Here is a 24,375-nt window from a genome sequence, read left to right as displayed (position 1 = left end):
TGCCGTGACTGAATTTTACTATTTTAACCCTTAACCTCCTTTGTCTGGTCTAGGTGTACTGGCCGACCACCACTAGTCCGTTTGTATGCCACCCTCCCATCATCAGACAAATAAGGGTATTTTGTTTGTTTGTCTGCTGTGCACTCTTTCCTGCTACAGTCTGGGTTCTTTTTCTCTCCCTATTCTTCATGGCATGCACCTAGTGGTTCCAACTCGGCTTGCTTCTTTTGGGTAGTATGTCATTTCAGCAGGAAACTTCTCCTAAAAGAACCTGAGCCGGAACCTCAAAAATAGATTTTTCCCCTCTCCCCACCACCAAACCATGCCCTCTTACATCTGACCCACAACCTCACCATGCCTTGTATTGGCTGGGTATAGGTTGGTGGTGCCTAGGCCTTGCGCGTGCCTCCCTTCCATGTGTGTCTAAAATCTGTCTGTTGCTCATTCGCCTGTCGTGGTCTGGAGGCTTGCCTGCATAGTCTGCCGTCCGTTTTCTTTGACCTTTTATGTGAGCTGCTTTTCGATTTCCCGCTCCCTTTAGGAGTTGGGCTTTATTTGATACTGGGCCTTACATTTCTTTCGATCAATTTCTTGATTGCCCTCATTTCCTGTCATATTACTTTGTCATTCCTGCTGTAATGACTTAATCCTGCTGTGCCTCTTTAAGCCAGCCATTTACTCTTTCCCCCAGTGGTTTGGCATGACCATTGGTTTTCCTACTTATGGGCTGCTATGTCCTTTTTGTCTTTCTCTTGGGCATCCTTGGCCCATTTGCTTTCTTTGGGTTTCCTTGGCCCTTTTACTAACTCTGCATTCCCATGGGCTTTTACTAATTTCATTAGGCGTCCCTGGTTCAATTACTTTATTCTCATCCTTGGGGTTTATGAGCCTACCGTTAACCCCTTACTTTCTTTGTTTGCATTACTTTGGGCCTACGATGACCTGTTCTCACTTTTCTATATCTTATACTACCCATGGGTATGCTATTTCTCTCTTTCCGGACTCCTTTAAGCCTACTTGCCTCTTCAAGGCCCATTTGTTTATTTCATGGGCCTGTGATCTATTATTCCTACCGCTTGAACCTAATGGTTTTGCCATCTGTTTGCCAATTCTTTGCTGCCCTTGTCGTTGGGCTTTCTTCTTTCTACTTGGATTCTAAAAAAATAAAATGACCCTCAACACTCTTCAAACGTAATCCTGAGCAGTTGAATGTTCAAATTTGTAACAAACCAAACAGTTCAATTTTATGAGAAACCAACTAGCCAAGATCAGCTAGCAAGCCTAGCATTTATATTAATTAAACAAACGTATACGATTTACAAACCCTTCATAATTCTCAACTATAAGCATTTACAGTATATTTCTGGAATAACTTAATATTGGTATTATTCACACCAAAAAAAAATTTCCGCAATGCATCTACATTCTACCATGAAGATTGCAGTAACTAGGTTCTACCTCCCAGACATTAGATTGACTAGAGCATCATTGTTATAAAAGGAGCCGACGTCCCAATCCTCAGTTGCGGATGAAAGTGTCATTAAGGCAACCACAATAGATCTCATACTTGGCCGTAGTTGCGGATTCTCTTGTGTACACGCTTTGGCAAGCTGGGCCACCTGCGAAAAAACCTCTTTTATTGGAAATGAAATCATAAAGGCAATAATGGTAGGGCTTTTGTATGAGATGTTTCACCTTCCATACTGAGTCAAGTGGGTAGTCATCTCCAAGCCGAGCATCAACTACTTTACGTAGGTCCTCTCTAGGATTGGGCTGACTAAAAACGTCTTCAAACTGTGAAACACAGATTACACAATAAATGTTCGTCCAAGTTTTCTTTCCCAGAAAGTGGTACTAGACAGGGAAAGCCTAATAAAAGCTTCATATCAAGCTGATAGGCTCAGAACAGAAGAGAGAAGAGAAGGTAGGAGGTTGGGGGGGGGGGGGGGGGGGGGGGGTGGTGGCGCGGGGGGGTTACTTAGAGGGATGGCAAGAAGATTACCAAAGCAACAAGGCCCATGGATTCATGAGCAGAACCATTATCCTTGAACACAGCTTCCTTGGCTGAAATAAGTTCATAAAGGACAACCCCAAAGGCATATACATCTACTTTGGAAGAAACATCTCCGTACTGAGCATATCTGCACACAAGAGACGTAAAATTCAATCCATTCTTTACAAACAAAAACATAGCTAAGGCTTTTCCTCCTCTATTAAGGAGCCCATGGGATCAATTAATAATGAGTAGCAAACTCATCTCTTTGAAACCTACTTCCAAGGAGAACATCCGCAGCAGTACCAAGGATAATATTTCAGAAAAGGTAAAATGCATACCCCAGCAGCTAAAACCCTATGTTCAAATTCTCACTAAAGAAGGGTCTCTCACATTTCTGATGGCAGCTGCCAGGTGCCATTAACCACTAGTGAAATTTAACAAACCAGCATGCCTAAATAGTAGATATGTATCTAAGGTTGGATGTTGATTATCAATCAAACACAATTTCCAAGCCCCTTGGTCAGTAATTTATAGACTGGAAGAATCTGGTAGAAACTTATAGATAGCCACTTGTGGAGCTTATATATGGTCCAATCTAGCAGCTTGCTTCCACCAAAACATCCAAATCCATCTCTCATAGCTGAATTTGCTACTCCTTTAATACAAAGAAAGAAAACTTACTCAGGAGGCATGTATCCAAATGTTCCCACTAGACGTGTGGGGAGTGATGCACCTCCAACTTCAGTCAGTTTAGTTAATCCAAAATCTGCAACCTACAGTGCAAATATTTCAGTACAACAATGGGAATAAGCTTTTGAAGATCTCATAGTAAAAATAAAGGTACTAATGCAACCTTTCCATGGAAGTTCTTGTCAATCAATATATTTGCTGATTTAATATCACGATGGATATAAACAGGAACAGTATGCTCATGGATATATTCAAGACCTCTGGCTGAATCAAGGGCAATTTGCACCCTAGTAGACCATGGCAATGGGTCCCTCCCTGGAAACAGATAAAATAATTATGACTATTGATCTGAATGTGACATCACTTAAAAAGATCCTCACCATGCACATATTAACTCACCTGATGATCCACGCAAATGTTGGCTTAAGTTGCCATTCTCGATAAATTCATAGACTAAGAAAAGAGAACCCTCAACACAATATCCAATCAACCGCACCTGCATTGATAGTTTGTAAATGATATGTAGTTTACGGAAGATTGAAAATAATCACACAACTTAAAGGTCTATCAATTAAAATGAAAAGCTACTGTATAACTTGTATTCACACTGACATCAAAGTACACAGTTGGGTCATAAAAAATCCTCACTGCAGATTATTACTATTTATACCGATATTGTATAACCTCAATAAAAACAGCAAATAATTAAACCAACCAAAATTTCCATCTATCATTTTGATTCTAGAGGGTAGATTATATTTTCTGGGAAATAACTTGAAGGAGATTATTAAGATGCATATAAACCTCTAATACCTTGGCATTAAGAATGTACTAGCATTGTATCTTTTGATGCCACAACTATAAGGTTATTCTACTTTTATTATTTTTTTGCTGTATTTTGGGGTGGATGACATTGATGATGTCATAAAAGGCACAGCTGACCCTGGATGGATATATAGAGTGAGCTTGCCTCTTTGTGTGTGTGTGCACACATATAATAATGATGTAAAGGGGCCAGTTAATGTTGTATATATGGATATCTCAGCACAGATAATTAGACAGTTCCTGGTCACTGGGGAATTATGTTAAATTTATAATTAAGATTGGATAAATGTATTGAGGTGAGGATCATCTCTCCAGTATATAATTGAGAAATGAACATTTATATAAAACTTTCTAGATTACGCGAGCAATTCCCCAAAGAATATGATTGATAAAACTTTAAGTTATATACGCTAAAGCAAAAAAGGGCATACAATTCAGCTTTTTAAACAATAATCATATTCTTTAGTGCTCTTGGGAAAGAAAGTATATTACCAGGTTCAAGTGATGAACACGTGTTAACACCTTTAATTCAGCAAGAAATTCTCTAGATGCTTGCATATCCATCTTCTTGATTGCAGCTTTCTGCACAGATATAGTCATAGGGAGGGACTGTCAGGAAAGTTAAAACTGATACAAACATATATAAACAAGATGGTGTGGTCAAAAGCTGGTGTGCTTACTTAGCCATCCATATAGTAGTAGTAAATGCAACATGCAGTGGAGAGCATACACAATTTTGCTGAATGCACATTTTATCTTTAACCTGAGCAAAGACTATAGATCAACTGAACTGTACATCCAATTTTCCCACTCACTCAGATGAATTTCTCATCCACTTCCACTTATCCAGATTGGGTCTCAAGACCCTCATACAACAAATATGACTACAAATTCTATATTACCATTGGTGTCCAGATTGGATTCCACACTTAGCATGTCCCTCTTAGAATCAACCTCCTCAAAATTCCTAGTTTTGAGTAGCTTAAATCACCAACAAAGATATCATAGATAAACATATTCAGACAAGACAACAAAAGTTGTGTGAAATCAACTTTTTTATGCAGCTATGCATTTCGTGTGGTAGTCCTCACCTTGAACCTTTATATATGCTATAATAAGTTTGTTTGTTTGTTTGTTTTTTTTTTTTTTTCCTTCTTGATAGCTTAATTGATTTAAATAAAAATTTTCACCATCTCCAATCTAAAATAATTCCCTTGGTTTTCCTATATGACATCTATCCGTAGAAATATTCTCATCAAATTTGTCAAAAGGTTGCAAATCCACCATAGCATATCATTTAATATCAAACTTCAAGACTAACACTCTTGACTAAAAAATTAGTCAACTTGAGGAGCCAACTCAATTAATATGCAATGCACTGATGATGAATAAAAATACAGCCCATATGGCTACAAACCTCGCCTCTCAGCTCTGCATAATAGACAGCCCCAAAACCACCTTGACCAATCTTATTAGCCAGGCTGAAGTCATCAGTAGCTGTGGCAAGTTCTTCATAAGAGAACTCTACTGATTTGTCCACAGTTATGCCTGCAAGACCTGAAGCTGGACCACCAGCAGCACCAGTTGATTCAGCATCTTTATCCAAGGCACTTCCAGGGCCTAAATAAAAAATAGAGGGAACACCAATTAGGTCTAACCTCCCATTTTAAAATAAACAAAAGATTATAGAAAGATGGTAAAGATGCATATAATTTATTGGTTCTATCAGTTGCAATGATTCTATATAAACAGTTCAAAGTATTCAGTGGAGCTGCTTAAATGGGATTTCCTTTGCAGAAAAGAAGAATAAATCAGGGTACTGACACCAGTGAGAGATTCAAAATGCAGACTCTCCAAACAATATCAACAATCACATCTGAGCAACATTTCTCAGCAACTTAAGATAAACTTATTCACCGAGGCATAAGACCTTTAGCTATCTCTGAGGAATGTGACTGATGATGAATGAATATGATTGTCACATCATTTAATTGGGTTTGTAGCATTTCCACTAAGTGGCAAATTAAGTTTCAAGATGATTTTTGAGACCAGTAGATCCATGAAACACTCATTCATTGACAAGTATCTGTAAAGTCAAAAAAGACAGGGAGAACAAAATATATATACCTTGCCCATTTTGAGCATAAAATTCCTCAGATGCTGCTGAGAGCAACTTTGCTTCCTCCATCTTCTTCTTTCGGTAACATCCAAAATATATACAAGCGGCAAGTAACAGGACACCAGCTACTCCTCCTATAGCTATGCCAGCTATAGCTCCACCTGCTAATCCTGCTAATAGATAAGCAAATATTAAGCTCAAAAGTAGCATCAAATTTGCACTTTATCATCTCATATTTGTCTCCAAATCTCTAAGTAAATATAATCATTGTAAAATCAACTGTGGGAGAAGGCCAAACCGCTTTTGCTGCAAAAGAAACAAAATGAAAAGAAAGGATTAGAAAATGAGAAACAAATGTAACTTCAAGTGCATTAAGTTTGAAGACTAAATTTGTAGAAGCTACCTTGGTGGCATAGCTGGATAAGTATTATTCTGATCTGCAAATGACAAAAAAAGAAAACAAATGGCAAGTTAATGGAAACTCAAAGTGATGCATATGTTTGAAGTGTCTTGTAATTGCAATTGACATAATTAGTACTTTTTGCAACAAGTTAGAATTGGGTGCCTAACTGTAACACTTGTAGTACACTTGGCAGAAGTCAGTTGGTTGTTAATATTGATTAGTTGAGTTAGTTAGATTGGTTAGTTGAGCCTTTCTTGAGGCCGAACATGAAGCTACCTATTATAAATAGCCTCCTTTGCATTGTAAACTCAGTCCCCCCTCTTTCTCTATGATAGGCATTGCAAAATTAGTGTGGTGCACTTGCAGCAATATCTAAAGGGAACTACTCAAGGTTTTCCATACATTTAAAGCAATGTCAAAAAGGCAAATAATCACATGTGCATCATGGAAAAAAAAGAAAAAGAAGGAAGACAGAAGAAGAAGGAATCACTACCAATATCACCAGAGTGACAATCACGCTAGAATAATGCAAAAAAGGAAAATAATCTTTTAACGTTTCAAAAGAGCTACTAAATTAATTCTTTGTATCTGTAACAGCTGACATAGTAATAATACAAATAAAAAACAAAATCAGGCACAGTAGGCGAAGGAGGGGAAAGGGGTTAAATTCTTATCTCTGATACTGCTAAAATTGCAGGTGGCAAAGAAGGTTTGAATTTGGTTTAAGAAATACTTTTTAGGCTAGATATGCTTCTGAAATTTTAGATATTCATATAACTATTGAGCTTGGAGGACATAGCATGTGCAGATGTGTTATATTCTCCAGAATTTGGAGCTTAAGATTCTGGGTATTCCAATTTCCCACTTGAGCTTCCATTGCAAGCCATGAAATTCTGAGTTTTATACGAAAAAAATGACTAATTTACCCACTTCAAGGAAGCCTGCAAATGTAATGTTCACTTCAATGGCTCAACTTTGTTCTCCCAAAATGCCCATTGGCTCCATCACCAAAGTCCAAAGTAATGGCACTCAATTTCCTCTCCCTGAACTAACTGCACAACTGCATTTTTAATTCCAAATAATAATGGGAGACGTTCATTTCAAATGACACAAAATCAAGTATCTGGCCTACAGGGTCATCCCATATACTCATGTTTACACTACCTATGTTGAGTTTTATACAGAATTCAAAAAAATGGATACTCAAATTTTACAATTAACATTTTCCCGTTTAAATTTGTAGACATAATACCTTCCACCACTTCCTAAACCGAAATATTCAAGAATCCAGTTCAAGTACAACCATCGCATCTATCCACAACATTCACATATAGAGACTAATAATAGCAAGGGGCGCAATATGTTATCATTAATCTTATCCGAGATCAATGAAGTATCCAATTATAGAAAATTAGTAAAACATGTGTTCCTTCTTAAGCCTCTACATAAATCCTAACAACAAATAAATTCACATCTAATTGTTACTATTTTAACACATCCCTGAATTCAATAACCTAAATTGATAAAATCCCAATTCAGAAAACTACCCAAAAAAAAAAAAAAAAAAGTTATAAAATCAAGGCATAACAAACTTTTCACCTACCTTTGCCTGGAATATACACCACACCACTCCCATTGTTGAAATTCACTCCCGGGTTGTAACTCTGTAGCAACGCTACACTAAGATTCGTAGTCGAGGCAATCGATTCCACGGTGTCCTCTGGCCGAAGTGGGTACGTAATAAACAAACCGTAATCCTTCGAAACCGAGCTATCGCCACAAGAACAAGTGACCGTGACATTCAACTTGGCATTGGTATCAGGTATATTGTTGGGGTCATAGCTATTATACTTCTGCAACAACTGATACGTGGTCAGATTGGCATAATACTTCTGTGCCACCGTCAAGTACGTATCCCCTGAATGAACCGAGTAATCAAACACGTGACCCAGAAACTCGCCGTCGATACAATCACATGGGAATGGAACATTGACTCTTGTATCATCTTTAACACTGTCTTGATTGGCTACCGTTAGCTTGTTGTAACTGACAATTGTATTAGGGATGATATTAAGGTCAGACTGCAACATTTGAGATATGAATGTGAGATTTGAGCCATTCCACACGTAGTATGAAGCTAAAGCCAAATCACATCCTTTACTACAAGCGGATTCAGCTATGGAACTAAAAACTGAGAACAGCACTAACAACAGCACCAAAAACCCCAACTTGGGTTTCATTGGATTGGCAAGAAAAGATTGGAATCTTGATACGTGAAAATTTTGGAAAATCAAGAAGTGGGTTTGAGAGAGATTGGGGAAGAAGAAAGAGAGAAATTGAGTTAGAAAAGTCAGTAGTTGGATTTTTTGGACCGTCTTGACTTTTTGGAATGGAGATATACGCGGATAGATGTGATTTGGTGTTAGCTGTATTTGTTGCCATGTTTTGTGTCTCGGTCTGGCTGCTGCGCTGACAGTACAGTCCGGCGGTTTTGTTTGAGTTGATCTCACCAAAAAATAAATAAATAAATAAATAACAAAAACGAAAATACAAATTGAAGTTCGGTCAAAATTCATTTCATTAACTTTATTTTAGTTCAATTGGTATTTAATTAAGACCTCTACTTAAATCAATGCTATTTCAATTTTTGAGTGTTTTTTTTTTTTTTTTTTCCAGTAGAAAACTAGAAATTAATTTTTACTACTATTTTAAAAAGAATAAAGCAATAAATACAACAAAAGTTTACAACATTTTTTTTTTATACAAGATAGAATTTCTATTCTAACCTAACCTAAGTGTATATGTGTATGAAACTCTCTTTTGGAGACCTAAATCCCGGCCCTTCCCTCCTCCCACAAGCATTTATACTTATAGAGTGACCATTACATCAACATTCTTAAAATAACTTTCAACCTCACACCTGAGCCCACCATAATTTGAATTTATAATTTTCTAATATTAATTTAGGAATGTAATGAAAATATTATGAACTTTTGTTGGGTTCCTAAAGTAGTTAATAGAAACAACATTGACCATAACAAACAAATCACATTCATGAATACACCCCCAAACTTCATAGTCTTTGTACCAAAATCAATGAGAGAGAGAGAGAGAGAGAGAGAGATCAAAAAGAAATAATGTTCTCTCTCAAAAAGAAATAATGTTCAAAATCAATGAACATGTCGCAAATTGTAGAATCGAAACCATAAAAATAAATAATAAATAAAAAAAGAAGAGATTTCTTTTGTGTATTTAGTTAATGGCGTAGGGAGAGGAAATTTGCAGACTTGTGTGGTTGCCTTTGAGTAAGTTGTTTTTAGTTTAATTTTGTGTGTTGTTTGGATATTTAAGGTCCGTTTGGATACAACTTATTTTTGCTGAAACTGAAAACTGAAAATATTGAAACAAAATAATTTTTAAATATGTAAATAGTACCGTGTGACCCATTTTTAATAAAAAAGTTGCTAAAAAGTGAGGTTTGTGGGTCCTGTAAAAAGTGCACGGATCCACTGATGTGCTTATTTTGCTGTGAACAGTCACTGGTTGAAAAGTCAAAAACAACGGCTGAAAAAAAAAAAATAAATAAAGAAACAAACAACGTAGACGCAAACGTTGGCAAAATAATCCGAATCCAAACCGCACCTTAGTACGATTCTCGTAATTAAGTTTATGGCTCTCTCAATACATGCCCTAACTGATGTTTTCCCTATTTGGGCTTTGTTTCAAATAAGGGTCAGATTCAATAAATCTGAATCTGATATCTAAGGATCCAAATATTTGTTTAGGTTTGTGATTCAATTAGGACACTTTAGCATGAAAAAACAACTTGCATCCACCATCTAACAGGCTTCATGAATAAATAAAGCGTTGAAACGTTAGTGTCAGTGTCACTAGCATTGCTTGGCGACAAAAGTTGTATCCAATCACATATACTTGAATATTTGGGGTGTAACAGAAATATAAATAGCTTATACATGTGTTCCTAAAAATAGGGGGAAAAAAAGCTTCTTATACATGCATGTATTTTCCATCCTAGTCATAGTTTAATTCTAACAGAAGAAGCCAAAATGAAAGCTTTAGCAAATGGATTAGTTTTGTTGGGAAATTTTGGTAGAAGGTGGTGACAAAATTCATTTTGGTGATATGTTTTTGGAGGAGGGATTGCAATTGAACATTGTAATTAATTGTGTTTCATTATTTTCTATAGGATTGATTTCTAATTCTCGATTTTGTGAAGGTACAATATTTGGAAGAAATGAACAAGATAAAAAATAACATCATTGCTAACATAGAGAAGACAATCAGAAGTTTGAAAGAGGAGAACAATGTAGCAAAAAGATCTATCACATAGATGCGACAAGTGCATCAAAGGACTGACAAAAAGAATTTATTTGTCATAAATTTATGATGTGTAAGGACATGTGATGGTATTATGTGAGTTGTATGTTGTAATGCAGTGTTTGTATTTTAAAATGCTACAATTTTGTAATGTGTAATGTTTGGAATTTATAACCTAAAGAAATGTAACAGATATTAGTACAATCATGTCATTCATCTCTATTTGTCATAAGGTTCCAAGAAACTATTTGTAGTTATATAATCAATGGGCTCACTAGGCACCATGATCGATGTGATTTACATATTATAAATATTATATGTAAAATATTGACAATGATCCTCAAATAGAGGACAACTACTACATATGATGTCAGTTGTATTTAAAAACTTCATATATAATTTCCTGACAACAGGATTTGAACTTCAGCTTTAATGTATTTGTTTTGGGTTTCTGGCTATTATGGTCATTTGCTGCTTTTCTCTGTATGTTATATAATTTTTCCCTTTTATTTATCATATACTCTACTAATTTCTAGGATGGAAAAACTATCTTTGAGAAGCACAAATGTACTGATGTTGATTGCCATTCGAGGCAGCAATTGTTAATGTGCACCCAGAAAAAATGACCCTAGTCTTTTTCTCCTGCTTCTTTGGGACCATAAAATTATTATCTCTATATTTCCTGTGTAATTTTCTCAACAACCAAAAGATAGGAAGCTAACTGATCCAAATCAAGAATCCAAATACAATACTGCACAAAGACTAAAAAGAAACAGAGTAAATACCTTTTAGATTTAGTATAAAGATATTTGAAAATAGGAAGCTAACTGAAGCATAGATCTAATGTACCACACAAAATACTAGCTACCTTAACTGTTTTGGCAATTATATCACAAAATACTAGCTGCCCTAACAGTTTTGGCAGTTATATTATAAAATACAAGAAACAATTCTAGGTGTTCTGCTTTCCCTCCCGAGCTTCCATTACAACCGTGAAATTCTGAATGTTAAACCAAAAAATAAATAATTTACCCACTTCAAGGAGGCCCACTAATGTAATTTTCACTTCAATGGCTTAACTTCGTTCTCCCAAAATGCCCACCAGAGTCCATGGTAATGGCAGTTGGCACTCAATCTCCTCTCAATAAACTACTATGCAATTGGGAGACCTTCATTTCAAATGACACAAAATTAAGTATCTGGCCTACTATCAGAAAGGTTGATCCCATAAACTCATGTTTACACTACCTATGCTGAGTTTATACAGAATTCACAAAAATTGGATGCATATAATGTAGTGAAAATAATATGTTTACAGAGGATTAAGTGTCTGTTTGGGAACAGCTTATTTAGTTGAAATTGAAAACTTTTGGCTGAGAATATTATAAATAAAGGTAAAAGTTAGCTGAATAGTAAAATGAGACCTATGAATAATATTAAAAAATGCAATGAGACCCATGAATAGTAACAAAAATACACTAAAATTACAAATAAGCTGAAATTTTTAGCTTGTCCCAAATGGACACTAAAAAAGAGATAGAAGAAAAATAAACAATGAATTTACGTGATTTGACAATATGTCTATATCCACTGGCAGCAACAAAAAGAACGTTTGATTATAACAAATAGACACTCTTGCAAGACCCAAACCCCAAACACAACCTTATTCCTCTTTCACAAAGAATAGAGAACACCATATAGAATTTGAACCTACTGTTGCGGTACAGTCTTTCTTACAATCAATATTACCGGATTCCTATTGATAAAGTCGCAACTAGAACTTAATTTCCAAGTCTTCAAAGGACTTAGTATCCTAGACAAAGGCCAAAGGCACTGACTAAAACGAAACATTCAAGAATCCAATTAGTAGTAAAACAAGTTCTTTTACTCAAATCCAAACAATAGTTAAATTCACATCTAGTTGTTACTATTTTTAACACATTCCTGAATTCAATAAGCTAAACTGGCAAAATCCCACCTCAAGTATCTACAAAACAAAACCAAAAAAAAAAAAATCATAAAGTCAAAGCATAACAAACCAACCTTTGCCTGGAATATACACCACACCACTCCCTTGACCGAAATTCACTCCTGGGTTGTAACTCTGCAGCAACGCTACACTAAGATTCGTAGCCGAGGCAATCGATTCCACGGTGTCCTCTGGCCGAAGTGGGTACGTAATAAACAAACCGTAATCCTTCGAAACCGAGCTATCTCCACAAGAACAAGTGACCGTGACATTCAACTTGGCATTGGTATCAGGTATATTGTTGGAGTCATAGCTATTATACTTCTGCAGCAACTGATACGTGGTCAGATTGGCATAATACGTCTGTGCCACCGTCAAGTACGTATCCCCTGAATGAACCGTGTACTCAAACATGTGACCCAGAAACTCGCCGTTGATACAGTCACATGGGAAAGGAACATTGGCCTTTACACCATCTTGAACACTGTCTTGATTGGTTATCGTTTGCTTGTTGTAACTGACAATTGTACTAGGGTTGATATTAAGGTTAGACTGCAAAACTTGAGCTATGAAAGTGAGATTTGTCTCCGGCATCACGTAGTATGAAGCTAAAGCCAAGTCACATCCTTTACTACATTTGGATTCAGCTATGGAACTAAAATGTAAAACTGAGACCAACACTAACAGCACCGAAAACCCCAACTTGGGTTTCATCGGACTGGCAAGATTGGAATCCTGAATTGTGAAATTTTAGCAAAATCAAGAACTGAGATTTTGGCGATTGGGGAAGAATCGTTGGATTTTTGAGACCATTTTGACTTTTCGGGATCTGGGTTTGCAAAGAAATGGAGATATACGTGGATAGATGTTATTGGGCGATGAGAAAGGATGAGAAGATTGTTTGAATCAGACACCGTTAGTTAACTTCTCAAAAAATAAAAGACACCGTTAGTTAAGAAAGGTTGAACAAAGACTGAACCCAAACACCGTCTTTGTTTTCAGGTTTTGTGTCTCGCTCGGCTAGCTGGCAGTACAGTAATTCCAAAAGTTACCGTTGGTCCCAACTCCCAACCAAATAAAAAGAAGTTGGGAAGGCGTAGGAGTTTGAAGTGGAATGTACTCGAGTAATTCTAAGGATTAACCAACCACTTCCTCAAGTTATTAAATTGGATGTATCAGTTAGTGGAGACAAATAGCTGTTCCAAGTTGACTTATATCATCATCATATCAAAAAAAAAAAAGAAAAAAAGAAAGGCAAATTGTTGTATTTTTGAAAATATTCAACAAAAATTTGTGTTGAAAATGTTAAAATGTGTCGGTAAAACTACAAAACTTACGGTTAATTAGAGTATTTATTGTATGGTGGAATTGGAATTTTATTTAATGAATCTTGTCCATTCCATTTTTTTTCAAATTATTTAATTAAAAAAAAATCATGTCTTCAAAAGTTTAGAAAGACCCTAAAATTTGGGAATTTTTTTTATAAACGCTTTTTTCTTATAGAATTTTTCTCTTTTTACATTGATTTTTTTCTTTTTTCCCTTTGGGTTCAATTCCACAATTTTCCTTTAAATTATATGTTTAAAAAGAAAGTTGATTTTTTTTTTTTTTTTTACAAGATAGAAATTCTACTCTAGCTTAATGTAAGTGTATATGTGTGTGAAACTTCTTTCTGGAAACTTAAATCCCAACCCTTGCCCCCCCTCTACACTCTACAAGCACTTATATTTGTGAAGTCACCATTGCACTAAAAGTGTGCGGTGGTAAGAAAAGAAGAGATCGATTTAATAAGGGATGGGCACATTCAAAGGGCAAGTTTATGAGGTTGAAAGTTTAAATTGATGTAGCTCCTTCAAGCCTTCAACTCGGTTCAAGGTTGGTTGGAGGAGCAGGAAGATGTGTGAAGTTCACGGTGCCAAAAAGGGAAGAAGAATTGGTAGAGGTTTCATTCTTGTTGGTAGAGGAGATCTGGTCATTAAACGACCTCTCCAATCCATAATAAAATGGAAAACTAAAGGTGAGCTATGAGAACAATCTGGCAGGCTCAAGACAAATTCTTACCCCTCATTATTCATTTTTTTTTTTTTTTTTGAATAACGGCAAACCCCTCATTAGTCATTACTACTAAAAGGTCTACTACCCTCTCAAATCAACATGGGAGACCAGTACTTCCAATTACGAAACTTCAAGCCAGATAATATTTCAAGGACAACAACCAAATCTCTATACGACATTCACTAATAGTGACTAGCTAGAAGGGGCGCAATGTCTAATCATTAATCTTATTTGCGATAATTATCCAATTATAGAAAAGCAGTACATATTCTCCTACTTAACAATGTTTCTTAAAAAAAAAAAAAAAAACTATTTACTTAACAATATTTAAATTCACATCTAATTGTTACTGTTTTAACACATTTGTGAATTCAACAAGCTAAATTAACAAAATTCATATTCAGATATCTTTAAAAAAAAAAAAAAAAAAAAAAAAAGAATTCACAAAGTCAAAGCATAGCAAAATTTTTAGGTACCTTTGCCAGGGATATACACCACACCACTTCCTTGGCTGAAATTCACTCCCCGGTTATAACTCTGCAGCAACGTTACATTAAAATTCGTAGCCAATGCAATCGATTCCAGAGTGTCCCCTGGCTGAAGCGGATAAGTAATAAACAAACCGTAATCCTTCGTAACCGAGCTATCGCCACAGGAACATGTGACCGTGACATTCAACTTGGCATTGGTATCAGGTATATGATTGGGGTCATAGCTATTATAATTCTGCAACAACTGATAAGTGGTCAGATTTGCATACCAATCTTGAGCCACCGTCGAGTACGTATCCCCTGAATGAACCGAGTAATCAAACACGTGACCCAGAAACTCGCCGTCGATACAATCACATGGGAATGGAACATTGACTCTTGTATCATCTTTAACACTGTCTTGATTGGCTACCGTTAGCTTGTTGTAACTGACAATTGTATTAGGGATGATATTAAGGTCAGACTGCAACATTTGAGATATGAATGTGAGATTTGAGCCATTCCACACGTAGTATGAAGCTAAAGCCAAATCACATCCTTTACTACACTTGGATTCAGCTATGGAAGTAAAAACTGAGACCAACAATAACATCAACACCAAAATTCCCAATTTGGGTTTCATCGGATTGGCAAGGTTGGAATCCTGATTTGTTAAATTTCAGCAAAATCATGAACTGAGATTTTGTCTTTTTTGTGATTGGGATTGGGGGAAGAAGAGAGAGAAATTGAGTTCGAATAGTTGGATTTTTTTGGACAGTTTTGACATTTTGAGATCTTGATTTGAAAGAAAGTGAGATAGATGTGGATGGATGGTATTGGGTGTAAAGAGCGAATAAAAAGGGTTGTTTGAATCAGGCACATTTAATGAAGGTTAGTTGACAAAGAAAGAAGGGATCCCCAAACGCTGTCATTGTTGTCATGTTGGGAATAGCTTGAGTACCCAAACTCTGAAGTGACAAAGATTACTCGTCTCCGATTTAGAATAGCTAATTTAGCTTTGTGTTATAAAGCCGTTCTCTCCCTAGTAGGAGCACCTCTATCCACCTCTGTGTGGCCTTTACCCATCACCTCCGTATGATCTTCTTCTACCACCTCTATGTGGTTTCTTCTCCACCTCTGTGTGGCACTCCTCCCAACTTTCTCATCTTAACCTGTTTTCCCTATCAATCAATCCTCTAAACTTAAAAGAACCCTAACCCACATTCCACAAACCCATTCCCACACAAGCTTTCTCAGGGTGGCCGTGGATCTCTCGGTGGCCATGGGTCTCTCTGTTAATCTAAAATTGCTTCCTCCTATCAACCTTCCCCTAAAACCCTTTAGACCAATTCCGGCGAATTTTGCTCAAGGAGGCATCATTTTGGCTCACCTGTGAGTCGGGGCGGTTTTGTCTCGGTTCAGAGGTTGGTCGGCTCTCTCTCTTTGGGCGGATGGTTTTAGATAGTATGCTGGTTTCTCTTAGCTGAGTCCATTCAGCTATTGCTCCTCTCTTTCTGGCCAGTGGGTCTGGACTGCTGGCTCTGTACAGAGGTTTGCTCTGCCTCTTGTGGGTCTTGGTTGCTGGGATAATCATATTCCCAGTACCAGTGAGGGGGTCGGCATCACTTTTGGCTGGGAACCAACTTCGGCAAGCTATGATTCTCCTTGCATGGAATTGCCGTGGCCTTGCCCAAGCTGAGTCGAAAAGATCTCTCAAAGCCATTGTAAATAAGGTATGTCCTGACTTGCTGTTCTTGTCTGAAGTTAAAATTAGTTCAAATAGAGTCAAAGCTCTACTTTATTCATTGGGTTTCTATAAATTAGAATGTGTTGAGCCTAGAGGTCTTAAAGGAGGCATCATTTTGGGATGGAAAAATGGTGTAGATGTGGAAATTGTGATGTCTAATGATAATATGATTAATGGTCTTGTATTCTCGGATCCAATAAATGAACCATGGCTATTGTCTTTGATCTATGGGCCATGTGCAAGGTTAGAGAAACAAACCTTTTTGGAAGATCTTCAAAAGGTTGGGGAGTCTTTTGCTTGGGCATGGTTGTGTATGGGAGATTTTAACAACTTGTTGGGGCCAAGTGATAAAAAAGGGGGGAAACCATTTTCTTCATCTTCTACTGGGGGATTAAAAGGATTGGTAGACTTAGCTGGCTTAATTGATGTTAAATTTGTGGGGGCACCTTCCACTTGGTCCAACAAACGCCCAGGCCTTGCCAACATAAAAGAAAGACTTGATAGAGCTCTAGTTAATACTAGGTGGACTGAAATTTTCCCAAGAGCGCTGCTGAAGCATTTTCCCTCAAATTCCTCTGATCATATCCCAATTGTTCTGTTTACTGAAGGAGAAGAGGGAAGTAGACCAAGACCATTCAAATTTGAAGAAATATGGACAAGAGAGGAGGCAAGTAATCTTGTGGTGGAGAATGCTTGGAGGCTCAATGCCCCTGGTTCCCCAATGCTTAGGCTATGCAAGAAGATCAAACAAGCTAGACTAGAGCTAAAACAATGGAATAGATCCTGCTTTGGCAATGTTCAATCCAAAATTAAGGAGGCTTGGAAGAATTTAGACTAAATTCAATGCTTAGACCTAAATCCACAAAACTTGGAAAAGGAAGCAAATTTGTGTATGGAAATCCAAGAATTGTTGAAAAGGGAGGAAATATTATGGCGTCAAAAATCCAGAATCAAATCACTTACAAGTTCTGATATCAATACAAGATTCTTCTATCTAAGTACAATGATAAGGCGAAGAAGAAATTCCATTGATTTTATGAAGAAGGAAAATGGTGAGTGGATTTCAGGATGGGAGGAGATTGGTCAATGCTTTCAAACCTTCTTTAATAACCTGTTCTCTTCTTCAACCCCAGACATTTCTTATGATCTTAATAATTTAATTCCAAGGTGCATCACCCCAGAAGATAATGAAATGTTACTAGCCTTGCCTTCGATGGAAGAGATCAAAACAACAGTATTTTCGATGGATTCTCATAAAGCTCCTGGGCCTGATGGAATGTCTCCCCTTTTCTTCAAACACTACTGGCACTTGATAGGAAGTGATGCTGTGAATGCAGTTCTAAGCTTCTTCCAAGGCGGTTGTATGTTAAGAGAAATAAATCATACCTTTATCACCCTAATCCCCAAGAATGAGAGGGCTGCCATGGTTAAGCAATTCAGGCCGATTTCACTCTGTAATGTGCTATATAAGATAATTTCAAAATTATTAGCAAACAGATTGAAACCACTCCTCCACAAGATGATATCTCCCTGGCAGGCTGCCTTCATTCAAGGTAGAAAAATACAAGATAATAGCATATTAGCCCATGAAATCATCCATGCTATGAGAAAGAAAAAAGGTAAGGAAAAGTGGATGGCAATTAAACTTGATATGGAAAAAGCTTATGATAGATTGGAATGGCCTTTTATTCTCAATGTACTAAGAAATTTTGGATTTGATGAGAGATGGATAAATTGGGTTTCAGAATGCATTTCAACTTCCTCTTTTTCTATACTCATAAATGGCTCCCCATATGGATTCTTCCAACCACAAAGAGGTCTAAGACAAGGGGACCCTCTTTCCCCATTCCTATTTATCGTAGCAGCAGAAGTGCTATCCAAACTCTTGCAAAAAGCAGAAGAGAGTAAAAAGCTAAAAGGTATCAAGATTGCTAAGGGATGCCAACCAATATCTCATCTCCAATTTGCAGATGACTTGTTCATTTTTGGGAGAGCTGATGAAGAGAACATAAGATCCATTAAAGAATGTTTATCCACTTACTCTTCCTGGTCAGGGCAGAAGATAAACACCCACAAATCTACCATGGTTTTCAGCAAAAATCTAACTAGTTGGCATTCCAAACACTTGCTAGCTGGGAGTATGGGGTTGAAAATTGAAGGGGCAAAAGGAAAATATTTGGGGCTGCCAATGCTGATAGGAAAGTCAAAGAAAGGCACATTTCAAGAGGTGGTGGAAAGAGTGGAGAAGAAGTACCAAGGCTGGAAAGTTAAAATCCTCTCATAGGTTGCTAGAACCTCCCTAATTCGCACAGTTACCTCAGCCATGCCATCATATGTTATGTCTTCTCTCAAACTCCCAAAAGAAATAACAAAGAAGCTTGATGCTTTAAACAGGAAATTTTGGTGGGGTTCAAAGGAGAATGGTTCCAGCTGCTGCATCCTGAAGAAATGGGATTCTATTTGCAAACCCAAGTCCATGGGAGGCCTTGGCCTCAGGAAAAGTGAAGATTTCAACCAGGCTCTCCTAACCAAACTAGCTTGGGAGGTCCAAAAAAATGAGGAAAAGCACTGGGTAAAAATGTTTAGAAGAAAATATCTAAGAGGTGGAAGTTTTTCCAATACAAGGCCACCTAAACAAGCGTCTTGGATTTGCAAGAGCTTATTTAGTTGTAACAAGCTCATTAAGAAAGGCATGTGCTACAAAGTGGGAGATGGAAGATGTATTAACATATGGGATGACCCCTGGGTCCCCAAAGAACCAGATTTTAGGCCTAAACTCAAGGCTGGGGTGACTACAAACATCTTGCTAGTAGCTGAGCTCATCCACCATGAATCAAGACAATGGGATAGGGAGAAAATTTTTGAGTTATTTGAGTCTCAGTCGGCTATAAGGATCCTCAATATCCACATTCCTGCTTTCCCAAAGTGTGATACCTTATGCTGGGGTCTTAGTCCATCAGGTGAGTTTACAGTAAAATCAGCATATATGTTAAAAATGCAACAAAGCAGCACCTCACTTGGGTCAATGCATGAAGAGCATTGGAAGATGTTGTGGAAGAGCAAAATGCATGAGAGGCTTAAGCTTCTTCTCTGGAGAATTGTCTGCAATTGTCTTCCGGTCCGGGAGATTCTTAGTAAAAGATTCCCAATTCCTAGCATAAGCTATCCAGTTTGTGGGGAAGAGACTGAAACTGTCGAACATGTCTTTATTCGCTGCCCCATCACAGTCCAGGCTTGGGCTAACTCAACTTGGCCCCTAAACATGAATGGTTTCAAAGATATGAATATTGATCAGTGGATAAAGATTATAATTAATCCACTTGAAAAGTTAAAGATCCAAGGCAAAGAAGCAAGGGAGTTTTCTCTTTTTGTAGCGGTGCTCTGTGACCAAGTTTGGAAGAATAGAAACCAAACAATGTGGGGAAACCAACCAGTAGACTCAATAAAGCTCTCCATCCAAATAAATAAGGTATTTTCTCAACACAAGCAAGCTTGGCTTTCTATTCTTGGGAATAAAGAGAACTCCCCCTCATGGAAGCCCCCTCCTCTTGGATGGATCAAATGTAACTTTGATGCAGCAGTGAAGCCAGATAAGGTGGTGCTGGCAGTGGTTTGCAGAGACAGCAACGGATCCATAGTAGCAGCTGACTCTCAAGAAGATTGCCCAGGTGAGCCCTTATGGGCGGAATCTAAAGCAGCTCTCTTAGTAGCTAGTTTGGCTCGCAAAGAAGGTTTTGCTAGAGTTGTGATTGAAGGAGATGCCCAATCAGTGATAAAGGCTATCCTAAACCCATCTACAATTCCTCATTGGTCCATCAATGCTATCATTGAGGATATCCGGCTGGTCCTTAACTCTTTTGTATGTTGGAATGCCTCCTTTGTATTTAGAGATTCTAACTGTGTAGCTCATTCCCTTGCCCAATGGGCTTATTTTTGTAATAGTTTTGGATCCCCCCCTCTCTCTGTTGTATCTAGCTTGGTGGAAGGTGGTGATGGCTAAGTCTCTCCCCTTCCCCTGCTTCTGTTTGTTTTTGCTCTCTTTTTTGTGGTAATATATGTCTTATTCAGCAAAAAAAAAAAAAATTTAGCTTTGTGTTAAAATTTTTTAAATTGAAAGTATGCTAAAATATATTTATATTTAAAAAAAATGTAAGAAAAATGAAGTTTTAAAAAATTATCCATAAAAGTTAAAAAAAAAAAGAAGAAGAAGCTTACAAATCAATGCCAAATAGATTTGTCTCAGTTTGATACTGACAGACTGACAATACATTCTTACAGTTTTGAGTTAGGCCCATTTTTTTTTAAATTGTGAAGGTGTGGGAATTTGAAGTGTAATGTTTGAATAATTCTATAGATATTACTTATCATGTACTTAATTTCACAACTCATTGATTTGTGAAATTGTGAGTGGTTAATGTAAAGTGATGGGTCGCACAAGGCATAGAAGTAATGTCAACTACTCATAATTGTATATGTCGGTAAGTTGTGAAATTAGATTTTTTTGTCTGTAAGCATATGCAAATTGGTTACACTAGTCCAAGTTCGCTTTTATCATCGACATATTATGTGAATACCAAAAGGAAAGGAAAATTTGTTGCATTTTTCAATATTCAATAAAAATTTGAGGAGAAGTTTGTGTTAGAAATACTAAGAAGTGTTATATGGTGGAATTGAAGATTTAATGAATCTTATCCACACCATTTTTATTTTCAAATTATTTAGTAAGAAAAAGAAAATCATGTATTCAAAAGTTTAAAAAGACCAAAAACTTTGGGAATCCATTTTATAAACTTTTTTCTCTTATGAAAAAAAATTTATCTTTTACTTTGATTTCTTTTTTCTTTTGGGTTCAATTCCAGAACCTTCCTTTCAATTATATGTTTAAAGAGAAAGTTGAGCTAATAGGGAAAAAAATTGGATGATTAATGGAGATCGATTTAATAAGGGAGGGCACATTTAATAAGGTAAGTTTATGAGGTTGAAAGTCGAAATTGATGTAGCTCCTCCTCTTAATTGTGGATTTATATTATCCTAGAAATGACTGCCAAATGTATGAATAAGTTATAAATATGTGGGATCCAGTTAATTCAATTGGTGAAGTTTTTTAGAGTTGAATAAAAGATCTAAAGTTTGAACCCTGCCTACACCAAAAACCATTTGATATCTTAGTCTGATGATAAGAACAATCATCATAGAGTTGATTCCATAAGTTTAAATTCTATCATATCTATAAGAAAAAGTTACAAGCACTTGTTTGAATTTTGTTTTAGTTGTGGACAACTATGACATTTAAGAAAGAAATGTCAAGTTTCAAAAGGCATTATTTGAAACAAAAAAGGACCAACTAAGAAAAAAAGAAAAAAGCCAACCAAAATCTAGATTGAGTTATTATAGATGTGATGGAAGTAGGAAACTTGAAAAGAAACCCAAACCTTCAAATTAATTCAAAAGGTTTCTTGGTGGAACAGGTTGTTGTGTGAAGTTCAAGGTGCCAAAAGGGAAAGAAGAATTGGTAGAGGTTTCATTTTTGTTAGTTAAGGAGACCTGCAAGAAGAAAGGATGCTATCAGAGAGCATTGATGGGGTGTTGGCCTAAGCTTCTCTGATGCTTAAGTTAGAGATTTGAATGAACCAAATAAGCTGAAATGAAAGAAGTTTTAAGGTTCGTGTCTCATACCTTGGAGTGGAGTAGGCTTGGGGTTTATATAGGAGTCTTGGGTTGACTACCTCCCCATAATTTCTTTATCTTTCCATAACTGATGTGTGATGGAATGAGTGGGAGTAATGGTGGCGATACTCTTGGGATTTGTTCCCATAATTGGAGAATGTGGATCAGTGGGAAGATCTCTGGGTGTGATGCCCAAGAGTTTCCATAATATGTTGGCATTGAACCGTGATTGTTCTGAGGATTAGATGTGATGGAACACAAATCTGTCAGTGAGTGAGCAGATGGAATCACTCGTGGAATGTGAATATTTGCTCAACGAAGGACACCGGTGTGGCGCCTGCCACAAAGTCTCCGATGCCAAAGTTAGGATCACAATTAAACACAATAAAGGAATCAAAGATAGTTTCAGAGTATTTTTGCATATATCCTCTTCTGTTGGTCGTATGAAAGTTTTATACCTGAAGCTTTAAGGGCTAGCCGTTGAGGCTGTTAATGCCTTCTTTTGTAACGCACCTGGTCAGTAATGAGACTTTTAAGAGGCTCTTCAACGGTCTGCTTGGTCGATTTGGTAACTGCTTGGATCATTGATTGACTGCATTGAATAACTCCCTGCCTTCGTCAGTGATGATGGCTTTCTTCGTTGTTTCTGATTACCTCGTCATGGATGACTCTCCCGTCCATACTGTTATCTTCGTCAGTGGGATGTAGAGTCGTCATTCCCGTCAGTTGCCCCCCAGGTTCTGGGGTCGTCGGTGACCCGTCATGACGATCACAGAAGGTGAAAAGTTTTTCTTGTGACTATTGGGGTTCTGTTCCGCTTTTAATGCTTAGTGGCGGCGCTACACGCAATCATGGCCACGTGACGCTTGATGGTCTGTGGAATTAATGGCATGGCCCTTGGGTTTCCCGTTGGTTTTTCAATCGTTTTTGGGCCCATATTTAAAACTTCTCCTTTTCAATTTTTCGTCTATTTCTCAGAGAGCAAAAACCAACCAGTTTTTTAGTGATACTCTGAGCACTTTGAGACTTCCTTTCTTCTCCGATTTGCCTTGCGCTACGCTTCTGCCGTTCTGCCATTGGAGGTATGTTTTTCTTTCCTTTTTCTTTCTTCTTTTTCTTCTTTTACTGTAGCATAATTACTGATTTGCTATTCCCTTTCGTTTCTATTCTGGTGTTGGTTTTTGTTCTTCTTTTGGGGGTTTCAGTTTCGTACTTTGTTTTTCTGCCTTTCGATTTCTGTATTGTCCATGGTTGATAGCTTGGAGGTTAGGATAGCTTGCCCGTCGATCTCCTTCCTTTTTGCGCGTCTAGGGGGGTTTTTGGGTACTTACCCTTTTTTAGAAAATTTTGTGTACGAGGGCAATAGTCTGAGCGTCGTTTTGAGTGAATTGTTGCCTTTGCTCCGTCAATCACTGAATTGGTTTGAGGGTTTAGGAGGGAGAGGATTAATGTCTGAGGTTAGGTCTAGTGACCTCGAGACTGGGCTATCGTCCAGTGGTGGCCCGGTTGAAGGAGATACAGCCGTCTCTGGTTCTCGAGAGGTTAGGGCTTTTTATGCCCTTAGGGAGATTTGTGGTCTGGATGACGAGACCGTGAATAGATTTAAGGATAGGTTTCAATTTCCGTCTAGGGTTCGTGTCCGTCGTCCTAGGGAAGAAGATAGGGCTTGTCACTTCTTTCCAGGCGAAATATGCTTTTACGAGTCAGCCTTCACTTGTGGGCTTAGGTTCCCCGTCCACCCGTTCCTGATGGAACTTTTAGATCATTTTGGTATAACCCCTGGACAGCTCATGCCAAACTCGTGGAGGATCGTCATCAACTGTATGCAAATATGGTTGGCCTCCAACGGGGATATGATCAGGATAGGTGAGCTCACCTACCTGTATTGTTTGAAAGAGTCTAAGGAGTGGGGGTATTATGAATTAGTCCCTTGGGAGAGAAAGATTAGGATCGTCAAGGGATTGCCCTCGTCATTCAGGTATTGGAAGTCGCGCTTTTTCTTTGTGTCTGGGGACGACTTCGAGACCCAATCTAGCCGTGATTGGGGTGATATCCCGAGGTTGCTTCGTCGGTGGGGAACCCCGACCTTAGGTGCG

At 37.5% G+C, this 24,375-nt stretch overlaps 2 protein-coding genes across 2 annotated transcripts; both read right to left on the bottom strand.

The window, feature by feature from the left end:
- Nucleotides 1-1,242: 1,242 nt before the first annotated feature.
- LOC126695304 (lysM domain receptor-like kinase 3) lies at nt 1,243-15,656 on the bottom strand. The gene is made up of 12 exons (XM_050391995.1): nt 14,872-15,656; nt 6,034-6,067; nt 5,929-5,936; nt 5,639-5,800; nt 4,929-5,131; nt 4,004-4,093; nt 3,086-3,182; nt 2,850-3,001; nt 2,678-2,769; nt 2,003-2,141; nt 1,696-1,794; nt 1,243-1,619 (listed from the first exon to the last, which is right to left on the bottom strand). The coding sequence occupies exons 1-12, from the start codon at nt 15,506-15,508 to the stop codon at nt 1,455-1,457; spliced, it is 1,878 nt and encodes a 625-aa protein (XP_050247952.1). The 5' UTR covers nt 15,509-15,656; the 3' UTR covers nt 1,243-1,454.
- LOC126695302 (lysM domain receptor-like kinase 3) lies at nt 11,135-13,272 on the bottom strand. The gene is made up of 2 exons (XM_050391993.1): nt 12,415-13,272; nt 11,135-11,540 (listed from the first exon to the last, which is right to left on the bottom strand). The coding sequence occupies exons 1-2, from the start codon at nt 13,052-13,054 to the stop codon at nt 11,524-11,526; spliced, it is 657 nt and encodes a 218-aa protein (XP_050247950.1). The 5' UTR covers nt 13,055-13,272; the 3' UTR covers nt 11,135-11,523.
- Nucleotides 15,657-24,375: the final 8,719 nt, after the last annotated feature.

This window comes from Quercus robur, chromosome 8, assembly GCF_932294415.1.
Source record: "Quercus robur chromosome 8, dhQueRobu3.1, whole genome shotgun sequence".
NCBI classification, from domain to species: domain Eukaryota; kingdom Viridiplantae; phylum Streptophyta; class Magnoliopsida; order Fagales; family Fagaceae; genus Quercus; species Quercus robur.
Note: the sequence above shows the minus strand (reverse complement) of the source record. Positions and strands in the feature narration are given on the sequence as shown.